Here is a 12,637-nt window from a genome sequence, read left to right as displayed (position 1 = left end):
TCCATAATGGCCAAAGAGCAATTACAGTCATCTGATCTGGGTCAAGATGCGTGCACAACTTTGCATAGTGAGGATGGTACATTCAGAGTTCAACCATGCTTATACAGTTTTTTCCCCCAAAATTATTGATTAATTCTTCATTATGAATCATTACCAGGGCCAGTAGCTTCTCAAATGACTTTTGCCTACAAAACAGTACAAGTTTCAGTGATGTGACTTTTGTGTGTGATGTGTGCTTTTTGATGCATCAAAACATTTTTCATTTCTTAATCGTTTTCCAAAACGGATGCAGCGCTCAAACAGCATGCTTTAATCTCGAAAATCAACGAGGAAAAATCTAGTGTCGCTCTGATCTTTTCATTCAAGGAAATACAGAGTTTATTTGGACTCAGTAGTGACAAAAAATAAGTTGTTTATCGTTGTTCTTGTTAAAAGAACTACCAACGTATCTGCATCATGGCATCACCGACACAAAAATGATTTAACTTACAAATAAACAATACTCTCTGCTTTAACACAGTCGCCCCAAGAGAACACAAAGTGATGGCCGTTTATTTAAAACACTGTAAAAACAACATCTGAATCATCAAAGTCATTACTTAATACAACTTCATCCTCATATGATTAGCACAGCCCTCCACCTCCCAGAGGGAGGAATGTAGACACAAAAAATCTGCACCATTATAGTCATTCTCATTAAAACTTTCCAGACAGGCAGTGGCTAAAATTAAACAAGTTACAGTAGCTGGAGAGTTTTTTTTTTCTTTAGTTGTGGCCTTTGTGAACCTGAATCTGACACTTTTTATTTATACCTGTGTGAAAGTCTTATTTTATCAGTAGTGGCTGGTGTGTGTAGAGTTAGACCATTAATTAAATAAAACACTATGTTGGCCAGTCATGTAGTCAGCCTCCAATTTCATGTCAATGCAGTGGAACTCCATTCAATTTCATTTAATTGTTTGACGGTTCATGAAAATTAGTTCCTCATTTCAAAGCCTAATGTATTCCAGACGTTTCCTGTTGTTGAACACGTCGGCGTTTTGTAAATGCTGTATCATCTTGAGGTGAATAATACAGAGATGTGGACTACTTGCAATTTTTTGGGCTTTCAAACGGTCAAACTGAAAAAATACTGAATACTGGCACCAAATATTGGCATCTTCACTCTACATACATATTGGTATCCGTCCTAAAAAGTTGATATTGGTCCAGTCCAAGTGTGTGAGTGTGTGTGAAAGAGTCTGACTGAGATGAGACTAAGATTTAGAGCTGACCGGTTGCACCACTGACCACAGTGGAACAAAAAGTAGTTCCTCTTTTTGCAGAGTCACAGGCCACAGCCCAGCCCAGCCCTCGTGAGGCCACAGTAGCAGCCACCAGCCAGATGGCTGCAAGAGGCTGGCTGCCATCGCTGCATGTGATCTTCTGTTGCGTCATTTTGACCGGTCAAGTCGAAAATGTTCAGCACACTCAGTCGTCTGGAGGTTGCGACGCGGCAGTTCAGCAGCAGGAGGAGTTGGAGTGGTTTTTCCTGTGGAGGTCCACCGTGTTGGTCGGGATAAGGTGCTCCGCTCTGTCGTCCAGTGCCAGAACTCGGCGTACCGCCTCCTCGAAGGCCGAGGCCACATTGGTGGCGTCCTTGGCGCTCGTCTCGAAGTACGGGTGTCCTCCGTTCTCGCGACACCACTGGCGCGCGTCCTCACCTGACACCTGGCGCTCGGGCACGTCCAGTTTGTTGCCGAGCACCACAAAGGGGAAGTTCTCGGGGTCCTTGACGTCGGCGTAGTACGTGAACTCCTTCTTCCAGTTGGCCAGGTTGTGGAAGCTCTGTCCGTCGTCCACACTGAAGGTGAGCAGGCAGCAGTCGGAGCCGCGGTAGAACGGCGTGCGGAGGCTGCGGAAGCGCTCCTGGCCCGCCGTGTCCCAGATCTGCAGGGTGACAGTGCGGCCATCCACCTCCAGCTCCTTGTTGAGGAACTCCACGCCGATGGTGTGGAAGAGGTGCGTGTCAAACTTGTTGGTGACGTAGCGGTTCATGAGCGAGGACTTGCCCACGCCGCCGTCACCCAGCAGGATCACCTTCAGCAGAGACGACTTGGACGTCATGGCCGAGGAGGGCGGGTCGAGCAGGGTTAGACGTGGGGCTCGGGAACACCGGCAATGTGGGAAACACTGGAACCTGGAAACAAACAACACTGATGAATACGCTTATCACACAAAAGGATAAAAATACACACACACACTAGGTCTGGTCTATCTTTCAAAATGATCATTTATTCAGTAGAATCTATACAGTGATCTTTGCACATTGTGATTCTGCTGTCCGGACTGATGAAAACAAGCAAAGTTTTATTTAAAATCAAACATTATGAGGGTAAGCTGGTGATAGTTTATTCAATATCTTTAGATTGGAAAATTACAAGGCAAAAAAACTAGCACTATGGTAAATCCTGTTTTAATGAAATGTTTGAATAGACAAAATAAAGATAATATTGTAAAAGCAAAATAATGTGAAAGGCACTGTCAAAAAATATTAAAAACCTGTTTTAAAAAATGGTTTCTTTGACATCAGAAAGGAAAAATGTGGAACTAGTGATATCAGATATTCAAAACATAGAGTAATCGTCTGTGTCTCATCCAATTTATAATTTTATTGAACCCGCCACTTCATCCCAGACTGACTGATGGTGGATTTTGTGCAAGGAAAAAAATCCTGACTGAAGCTGATGCAGTTAAGTAGTCGTAGCGCACTCATTAACTGATGCAACTAACAAGTTTCCTACAGAATCTGTAATATTAGTTATGCACTCAGCGCTCAGCGTCGTGCATCACATGGACGCTGATCACAGGACCAATCACTTGGCCACAGGTTGGAAGGTCTACCATCAGAAATATGATCTAAAAATAACGTCTCACCTTTATTTCTGGAGACAATTCATTTTTCTGGGGCCTACAGCAGAAAGGGAGAGAGAAAGAGAGAGAGAGATAGAGAGAGTGTGTGAGAATATTTAGCTTCACCAATCAACCAAGCGGCCGTCACAGAGACTTTACAGGCCCAACACTCACTAACTGAGAGATGTGGGTAATTCCAATCCTATTAGCCAAAATATTTGACTGGGAAAAGGTTACCTTGTTCACTGACCGATTAGGATTCAAGTGCAAATTTAATCTGGGGCCACACTAAAACACTTTTAAGGGTTTAGTGTCCATTCAGGCCGGTGGCAGCCATTCAACTCACATTCCCGACTGAAAAGTGTGAAAGCGTCCCGACCACAGGCCTCAATGCGAGAGAGCGGAGAGACAAAGTGCTTTGTTTCAGGATCGCCTCATCCATCACTGATTTGGCCAGCCAGCCATTGATAAACAATAGCTAATGGTACCACATCAGTTTCTGGTACCAATACTTTTATGTTAAGGAGTAACAAAAGAGACATTTTTACTGGCCTGGGATCACTCTTACAGCATTATTTGGTTTCATTTGGAAAAGCACATAAAAATGAATGTATTTAACAAAGAAAATACCTGATTATTACATGCTTTAACTCAGAAATGAGTGGAAATATGCAGACCACCATGACATCTGAACAACTGGAATGAGTACTGTTCTTTTAAAAGCCATTTCATCAATACCAGTTCTAAGCTTATCTGCACAAGTGCCTTCTCTGGAGCTTGACAGCAAGCTTGACAAACCGTATTGTTTTATGGATTCATGCAAATCGGATTACTCCCTTGTTAAAGTGGCGTAATAATGGTAGTATTCCACATCTGACATGGGTACGCCGTGCCGTCTGCAGCCAATTAGGGTGAGATTCACCAAATGCACCGCTTGTTAGGACGAGTTATTTTTGAGGATGAGGAGGAACAGCTGACGTGTTCATCAAAGCAGAAATCATGATGTTTATCTATGTGGGTTAGGGCTAACAGGCCTTTAGCCTGACCTGGAGAGCAGCGGTCATACATGAGCCAAACACTGTCTGCCTGGGATCCACATTGGACTGGGACCCAGGCTCATTTAAACACAGGGCCCATTAAACCCATCAGGAGCAGTGCTGTGCAAGAAGCACACACACAAAAGTACACACACACACACACACACACACACACACACACACACACAGTCACAAAGTCATGTGCCTACTTCAGCAGAAGCTCTGGGCTTTAAAGGGGGAGGCTCCTCTGCCATTGACTATGATTTGCAGATTTTTTTTTTTTTTTTTTGTTCCAAACTATTTCTAAACAACATGACTTCGTGGCCTGCAGCATTTCCCGTTCTCTCCAACGTGATCTCAAGTCACACCCTGAGCTAATTAACAGCAGAGGGCATTAAGTCCATTAAATGCACAAGACATTACAATACCCAGACCTTCCCAACAACACCTGCTGACTCAGCTGACACACCTTTCCTACCACAACAAACAGGACTTAAATGCCAGTGTGATGAATAAAAACCACCCAACCTGCACGTTTAAAACACAAAAAAACAGCTTTCCACAGCTCATATGGTTGGTCTAATGCAACACTGTAACAGCTAATTCAACGTGAAACACTCACACGTCGTTTACGTGACATGAAATGATTGAGTTTGCAGCCGACGCGCCACTTTGTTTCTTTGCTAATTAGCTGAAGTCAAGAGCTCTATAATCAGACAGGACGTCATTCTTAACTTTTAATTCATGGTTTTGCCGATATTATTTCTGTCCTGCATCACTTTTATTGAAAACATGAAGATAAACCCGCACTGACATGTTTTAAAAGCATGGACACCGCAAAAATACGCGTCCAAAGCCGGCTAGCGTGTGGTGACGCGCTATGTGATCATTTTCACTACAAAGCAGGTGTGTATCATCACAACAATATGGCGCACACATTTGAAAATCTCTGTAAACACTGTGGGCTGGTGAAATGTGTTCTGTCGCTTTCTGAATTTTACGAGAAATAAAGGAAATGGCGCGTAAACCGGTTTGTCCGATAATGGATGCCTAGCCGCACACGCTAGCTGTCCGATAATGGGCGCATGGATGTTCCCAGACCGGGCCGGGCTTGACAGCGGCGCTCCGGCGTTCCCACGGCATTTCTTATCGATTAACACGACTACTGGGATTAACGATACCACCGCCGCTGAAAGGTACACCTATCTCCCCACTTGCCCCGGCTGTACCTTGTGCTATCCGCGGTCACGGCTGGCTCGCTGCGGCTAAATCCGTCTCCTCCATCCCGGCGCGGCGCTCCGGCTGCTCGGTGACATGGCGCTCCGGTGCCACCGCTGTCTCTGGCCCCAGACCCGCTGATGACGCTCATATGACCCGAGTTTGTCACGCCTCCCGGTGTCATGCGCTTTCCTGCATGCGGGCCACACTAACTAACTGAGGCCACTTGTGTTTTACAGCCGCACATTTTTGCAGTAGTTGCAACAGTGCCTCTTTTTTTTATGGTGATCTTGTCAGTTTTGATCCCCACATGTGCGTCAGATGGGTATCTGGGCATAAGTGAGTGCTAATTAACCTACTGGTTATGATTTATAATGGCAACTGATGTTACCAAATCAAACAAAATTTCAGAATGTCTTCACTGGAATTGGATGATTTCATATTGCTGAGTTTGTGAAGTTTGTGAAGCATGTCGCCTAAGCACGTAACCTCAAAATGTGTTTATTTATTTTGCTTCCTTCAGCTTCTTGCTTGTGTCTGTGTGTGGGAGAGATGGGAGCAGGGTGAGTCAGGGGCTGACAGGCCACCATGACTGAAAGGGTGAAATCCCTCTCCCCACACAGCACACAGGAGATAAGGAGACACTCCACAGAGAAATGCCACAGCAGATACAACCAGGAGTCTGCTATGTGACTGACAGCATGGCTCCATATCTGAAAACATGCACTTAGCTGTGGGAACAAAGGTGGCTTTTGTTACAAGGACTCTTCTAATTGGACTTCCCTAATTTGTCCTGCTGAAACCCTAAGAGCTGACAGACGGAAATATCATGTTAGACCTGAAGTCAGGACCAGGGGAGACTCTTCACAGGCAAACAAGGTGTGCACGAGAAAAAGTAGTGATAAAAAAGTTATGAAAAAGTGTACACATTATTAAGTGATGAAGAGCTGTCATCCTCACCACTGAACGTGCTCACTGTGCATGAAGGCACAATGCAGAAGCGAAACAGTCTCATATGATGCTGACATGAGAGTACATCTCTATGAATTATTGCTGCAGCTGGCAGAAATTGTGTTTATTATTGTATAAAGCTAATGTCATTTTACCACAGAGCAGCAGCAATGATGGGTTTCACTTGAGTGTGGCTTTTTTTTTTTTTTTTTTTTTTTTCAAAAATCAGGAAAACTTAAAGGACACATTGTTGACTTGATTTGATCATTTTGATGTACATATTTGTAAATGGAAAGCAATGAAACCATTTTCCCTTCTTTATCAGTGATTTTACATTGTTACAGATTTGCAAAATAAATAAAGAATAAATGAAATTGTCAAAAGCTATATCTTAATACCTTTGATTTTTTCTTCTTTTTTCTTGCTTTCTTATTTTGCATGACTATTGATTGCTCTCTATTTGTAGAGTTAAAAAAAAAATTAAAAATGGTTTCATGATAAAAACCTTATAAGTGTAAGTGTAGAAGATTTCAGTCGTTTTCTTTGAACATTTTGAGCCATGACACTCACGGCTGATGACCTCACATGTCCATTAATTGGGAAAATAATGTTCAAATGGAGGCAGTGCAGGGTGGAGACTCTACTTTTCACTCAAAAACAAAAATGCTACACATGGAGAGATAACAGGATCATGTAACATGAACACAGGGAAAGCCATCACAAATAAAACAGTCAAAAACGAACCAAATAAAAGCCTCTGTAATTGTAAAGAGCAACTTAAAGGTTAGGTTCCCAGGCAGAGCTTCTGGCTCCTTGATATGATGTCATCACGATGCGTAAGTGAGTCACTGTGCCACGTCGACTCCACGGAGAATGGAGCACCATGGGATATCCACCCCAAAGGCAGATTACTGACTCACATGCTTGCTGTTTTCTCGGGTCACATGTCTCATCTCACTGCAGCCACTTTGCTCCAAATGAAAGGGATATTGTAGGTGGCCATGGCTGATTTTTTTTTTTTTTTTTTTTTTTAATGTATTTAGCTCACATGCAGCACCGGAGCAGAGTACGCTTCAATTCCAAGGCCACCAAAAACAATTTGTGGAGTGAATCCAAGAGTGCAGAGCGATAGTTGGCTCAGTGCAAAAATCTCCATTAGCTTCAATTTCACCATTAAAATCTTGTTTTTCTTCAGTCAAGTGAAAAACATCTGCCAGTTGGATGTGATTATCCCACTTGTTTCCAACGCAGCTCCACTTGTTTGAGGAATTTTTCCGGGAACAAGTGTAAATACGCGGAAACAAGGCAGAATAAGGCAGATCAGCCCACTAGGATCAAGAAACTGACACTGATTCAAGAATAGTCTGGGATGGGATTATCTCATCCCACTGGTAGAGTTTTTTCACTTGTTTGCAGAAAGACAAGATCTGGACACGGAAAATGAGACTAAATGACGTGTTTTCATTGTTCCTGTAACCGGAGAACAATGATGGAGGTGCAAAGTGCTGAGAGAAGCAAGTCAAGTACGAGCGTCAGAGAGGAGACAGATAAAAGTGATTGACTCAGAGCCATTAGAGAGCGCAGCGAGGAGACGAGGATGTGAGCGACTTGTATAAAAGACAAGACTTAAGAGGTGACTCAGCTTTTCTGACTGGAGGAGGGCGCTCATCCCACTGCAGAGGTTTTACTAATGGATTTACTGATAAAGCCTTTGAATATTCCCACAAGGCCTGGCGGCAGACGCGATGACCTCAAGAGACGCCGACCTCACAGGACGCTCCCGGTTTTTGGTGTGGTTAAGGTTAGGCCTAGGATGACGGTGCGCTCTGTGAGGTGGACGTTCTTGGAGGTTTTGCCCTTCTCAAATATTCCAAAAACTGCCAAATGAGGCCGATATAACGATATTATATCAATATCATGATATGAGAATTGATATCGCCTGGGTTTTTGGATATGGTGATATCATGAATGGCATGTGTGTTGTCTTTTCCTGGTTTTAAAGGCTGCATCACCGTAAAGGGATGATCTTTTCTGAACTTATTGTTCTTTTATTTGCCTCTACCTGCTTAGTCATCATATCCTCATTACTAATGACCGTTTATCTAAAATCTTGTGTGTAAATAGCATATGGAAGTTTTATTATCCTTACAATATTGTCACAATATTGACATTGAGGTATGTGGTCAAATATTTCCCAAATCACCCAGCAATCAGTTATTTAGTCCATAAAGTGTCAAACACAGTGACAAATGTTCATGAGAACTCAGCAGAGCCCAAAGTGATGTCTTCAAATTGCTTCCTGAGTCTAATCTGCAGCCAAAAACTCCCAAAGTATTAATTATATAATGATATAAACGGGGAAAAGTAAGACGGTCTTGATCTTAATGAAGCTGGACTAAGAAAATTTTTGGCATTTTTCTTGTTGAATGATTAAAACAATGAATCAATTATTGAAATTATGATTAATCTTTCAAATCAAAGTGGAAAATGCTTGCAACAGAGCAGTGGATGAAAAAGTCTTGTTGTCTTTGACTTGTGATACAATACACAGTGGGCTCAGAGGCACACCCAGGCACTGTGGTACCACTGCTGCCCACAGCCGTTGCAGGTCACAAAGGTCATGGCGTCCTCATCGGGACCGCCGGACCGCACCCACGCCGGCAAGAAGAGGGTTCCCCGGGACACCTGCGTCACCTTGCAGTCCGACCCCTCGCACCGTTTGCAGCGGATTTTCCTCGTTTGCGTCCCCTCCACTCCCCGCGGCAGCTGCCGCTCGCTCACACCCTGGGACGAGTACTCCTCCCTCAGCCGCCGCAGCTCTGCACCGGCCATCTCCTCCGTGGACATCCGTGCGAAGGCCTCGGGTGACAGGGAGCCGCTCAGGAGGCCCTGCCGGAGGTGTCCGCTTTTGGGGTTCCTGAGGTTGGCCACCTTGCTCCTGACGCAGGCTTTGTATTTGGCTTCACTGGCCCTGTGGAGACTGTGGATCTGCTGCTCGATGACTCCAGCCAGCTCTGCAGCTTGGGCTTCATCAGCTGCTTCGGACGAGAGGGCGCGAAGAAGGAGCTGGACACATTTGGGCCTGATGGATGAGAAACTCGATGGGGAGGCAGCATCTGCAGTGGAGGGAAGAGGTTTGTGTTCCTCTGAAAGGGCGTGGAGGGTTGAAGCTGCAGAAGACTGCTCTTGCTCTACTTCATCTTCTGCCACTAAAGGTGATGGCTCTTGTTCTGCAGTTGCCTTCACCCTCTGGGGATCCCCTTGCCTGGAAACTGCTGCGTCATCACTGCCATCTGCAAGAGAAACCCTGCAAGAGAGTGCCGCATCTTGATCGTGACTGTCCTCCGTGCGTGCTGTGCCACACGCATCTCGGCTGTACTGTTTCTTCCACTTGGACAGCAAGCGCTTGACGGCCTTCTTCACGCCGGCGTCAGGGCAGGTCTTCAGGAGCCTGTACAGCACCCTGACGATGTCCGTGGTCTGCAGCTGCTCCGACGCGATGCACGACTTGTCAAGGTCACCGAGGAGAGTCACGATGGTGCCGTAGCTTCTGTCCGTGGTCGATTTCTCAATTTGACGAGCGCAGTGGATGATTTGTTTTGCGTCCATGCCAGCTGCACGGAGGGAAGGAAAAGGGAGTGACTCATCTAAGAAGCTGTGATAACAAATATGTAGTTTAACACAGGATTGTTTTTTTTTACATACATGCTGTATCTAGAGTTGTTGTGGCCAAATTTCCCCAGGTAGCAACTGCAAATTAGTGACGTCAGACTTGATTTTAAATGCCTAATTGCCTTTGTACACTTTAACACCAACATCAGGAAAGAACTGCACACACACAACTGGCTGCAAGCTGCACAGGCAGGATGTTAGTCTCTTGTCCTGCACAGCAGCATGTTCCAGTGTTTGAATAACTCTACAGTCTTATAAAATATTTATCTGTGAGCGGTGGTGGTTTTTTACCTCAGCTCCCTCATGTTCTGCAGCTATTTCACACATAATCCCACACCGTCTACATGGAAGCAGCCATGTTGGATTCCACCGCCTAGTTGGGGAATGGGAGGTTATACAAATGTCCTCTAGATGGCGTTGCATCCTCACACATCCTGACCAGTTCGGGCTGGTTTCTCTCAAAGCCCTTATCATGAAACTGAGACGACTTAGAGCTTCTTGAGATGTTTTTTCATGTATAAGGACTTTGTTTTACTCTTATGTGTTGTTGTTTGATGTTGTTGTCGTTAAGATTCCTCCTTACTTGTCCAAGATTAACTGTGCACGTCTGTTTCCATGCAAAATATGCATTTCCATTTTTCATCTATGCCATAGAAATGTTATAACAGTATTTTTGCATAATGGCAATTAATGCCAAAAAATTTCTCAATCGTGTGGAAGATTGTCAATCCTACTACTCTTAATAAACAATAAAACAAAAAAAATATATATGATATATGATATTGTTATATGGGTTATATGTTCACTGCTTATAGCATCACAATCAAATGTTCATGCAGATATTTTAAAATGTATGGTATTTATGAAGTGACTTATGATTACTGTGGGTATTTTTTGTGAGATTCTGAACACTTTGCAATAAAAGTGTAGAATTTCTCTTTTCTCTGTATGGATGGTAACCGCGAAGACGGACCTTTTTTGTTTCGTTTTTATGTAACAAGTAAGTTTACAGTTTATGGGTATAAATTTATGGGAATGGGTTTATATTGCATTCTGCTGGATGATTCTGATGCTGATTGGTGATTTATTAGGCTGTAATGGAAAATCAGTGGTGGTCGTATGACAGCGTGTAAAAACAGACACAGACAAGAGAAAACAAGGCCTCCAGCCATGAAGCTAAAGTATGCACCTACAAGATGAGGCAAGTCCTTCGCTTCTTGTGAAAGCGCAGGTTTCTCTGGAAGAAAAGATGAAAATGTGTTGACAACAAGTCAGGGCTGTTACAGTGTGAGAAGCAATGTTTCCATGTAAACAGGCGGCTGGTTTTTCGGCTCAAAAGCTACAAATGCCCCCAAAGCCAACGGGAAATTGTAATAATGCCACACACTTTGAAATGACATGCACATGGAAAGTGTAGAAATTGCGGGTTAATGCAATATCGGCACGTGGAGTCGTGTAATGTCTTTGGAATGGAATAATGGAACTAAGTGTTTTCACCGCATGGCGGCCAGATTTGGGTTGCAATTAAAGGGAGAAAAACACTAAAATCCACTTTAAATCAATCATAATAAGTGTGTTTTATTATATTTTTAGATGTATGATTACATATTTTGATAGCATCACCGATACTTGTGAACAATAACAAGCAAAGTTGGAGTACAGAGAGTAAAACTTCTAATTTAGCACTACCAGGACTGCCCGGGAGTGTCTCCACTGACAACGAGTGGAAAGTTGACTTGGGAGGCTTAATCTGAACTTAAACCTGAATCAGCTTTTATACCTGAATGAACCTGAATCCACGGCACCACATTCCATAGTAAATTCATATGTGTAATTATCCCTAATCCAAGCATTGAAGGCTTCATGACTCAGAACAGATGAGCGGTGTGCCATTATGTAACTTACTGGCACAAAACAGCGCTGCTTACTGTGACATCACCCTCTTGATCTTGTATTAGAAATTTGCTTTCAAGATTTATTCAGCTGCAGCCAAATAGCTGTGGAAAGCCTGGGGGGAAATTGATTTGGTGTCTCCTAGCTTAATAGCTGTTGGCTCTGATGTCTTTAAACAGTGGCTTCTAAAAGCCCAACAGGAAGCCGATGCTTTTAGGAGGCTTTTAGCAACGTTAATGTTTAACTTTTCTGTCGGAGCGTGTTGGCTAAGGACTGGCGCATCCGTCGACGTTGGCATTCTGAGCGAGCAGCGTGCAACATCACTTTCAGGATGCATTATTCATCCATATAGGAGGAACGGGTTCACACGCGCCTGGACTGCAATTCTACATTTTCCATCTACCTATATCAGCATTGATTCTCTTATCTACAGAGAGAGAATGTGGATCAAGAGGCTGTGTAGTTCAGAGTCTTGCTCAGAGACACTTCAGCAGGGATGCTGGGGGGAGTGAACCTTTGACCTCTCAGTTCCACGAGGGTGTCTCATGTTTAGGCCACTGTCTTGCCTCAATATTTTCCAGCAGCTTAGGCTTGAACTGCAGATCAGTCGCATCTCAAACATCAAGCTCTCTGCAAAATGGTGTGTGTGTGTGTGTGTGTGTGTGTGTGTGTGTGTGTGTGTGTGTGTGTGGACAGAGATGGGTGGAGTCTCTGGGCCTTCGGTGAGCCTTTAAGAGAGAAAGAGAGGAAAAAAACTCTTTCAGCAGCCAACACACTGCAGGGCTTCTTTTTTTTCTGCACAGATGACTGGAATTCCAGAAAACACACACACACACACACACACACACACACACACACAAGGCTCCTCAGGTCTTATCAAGTCATTTGCCCTGCCTCTCTGTTGCGGGCCGTGCCGCCTGTCTGCACTTGTGCCTCTCCTTATCTGTGGGAATGGAATTTTACCAGAAGGGTGG

The 12,637-nt window shown here is 44.0% G+C and overlaps 2 protein-coding genes across 2 annotated transcripts; both read right to left on the bottom strand.

Moving 5' to 3' along the window:
• Positions 1-349: 349 nt before the first annotated feature.
• On the bottom strand, positions 350-5,312 carry LOC115372969 (ras-related protein Rab-9A-like). The gene is made up of 3 exons (XM_030071142.1): positions 5,159-5,312; positions 2,917-2,950; positions 350-2,179 (listed from the first exon to the last, which is right to left on the bottom strand). The coding sequence occupies exon 3, from the start codon at positions 2,104-2,106 to the stop codon at positions 1,501-1,503; it is 606 nt and encodes a 201-aa protein (XP_029927002.1). The 5' UTR covers positions 2,107-2,179; positions 2,917-2,950; positions 5,159-5,312; the 3' UTR covers positions 350-1,500.
• Positions 5,313-7,073: 1,761 nt separating this feature from the next.
• Positions 7,074-10,197, bottom strand: tceanc (transcription elongation factor A N-terminal and central domain containing). The gene is made up of 2 exons (XM_030071130.1): positions 10,062-10,197; positions 7,074-9,712 (listed from the first exon to the last, which is right to left on the bottom strand). Exon 2 carries the CDS (start codon positions 9,705-9,707, stop codon positions 8,655-8,657), a length of 1,053 nt encoding a protein of 350 aa, XP_029926990.1. The 5' UTR covers positions 9,708-9,712; positions 10,062-10,197; the 3' UTR covers positions 7,074-8,654.
• Between the last annotated feature and the right edge of the window lie 2,440 nt (positions 10,198-12,637).

Source organism: Myripristis murdjan, chromosome 2 (assembly GCF_902150065.1).
Source record: "Myripristis murdjan chromosome 2, fMyrMur1.1, whole genome shotgun sequence".
Lineage (NCBI taxonomy): Eukaryota > Metazoa > Chordata > Actinopteri > Holocentriformes > Holocentridae > Myripristis > Myripristis murdjan.
Note: the sequence above shows the minus strand (reverse complement) of the source record. Positions and strands in the feature narration are given on the sequence as shown.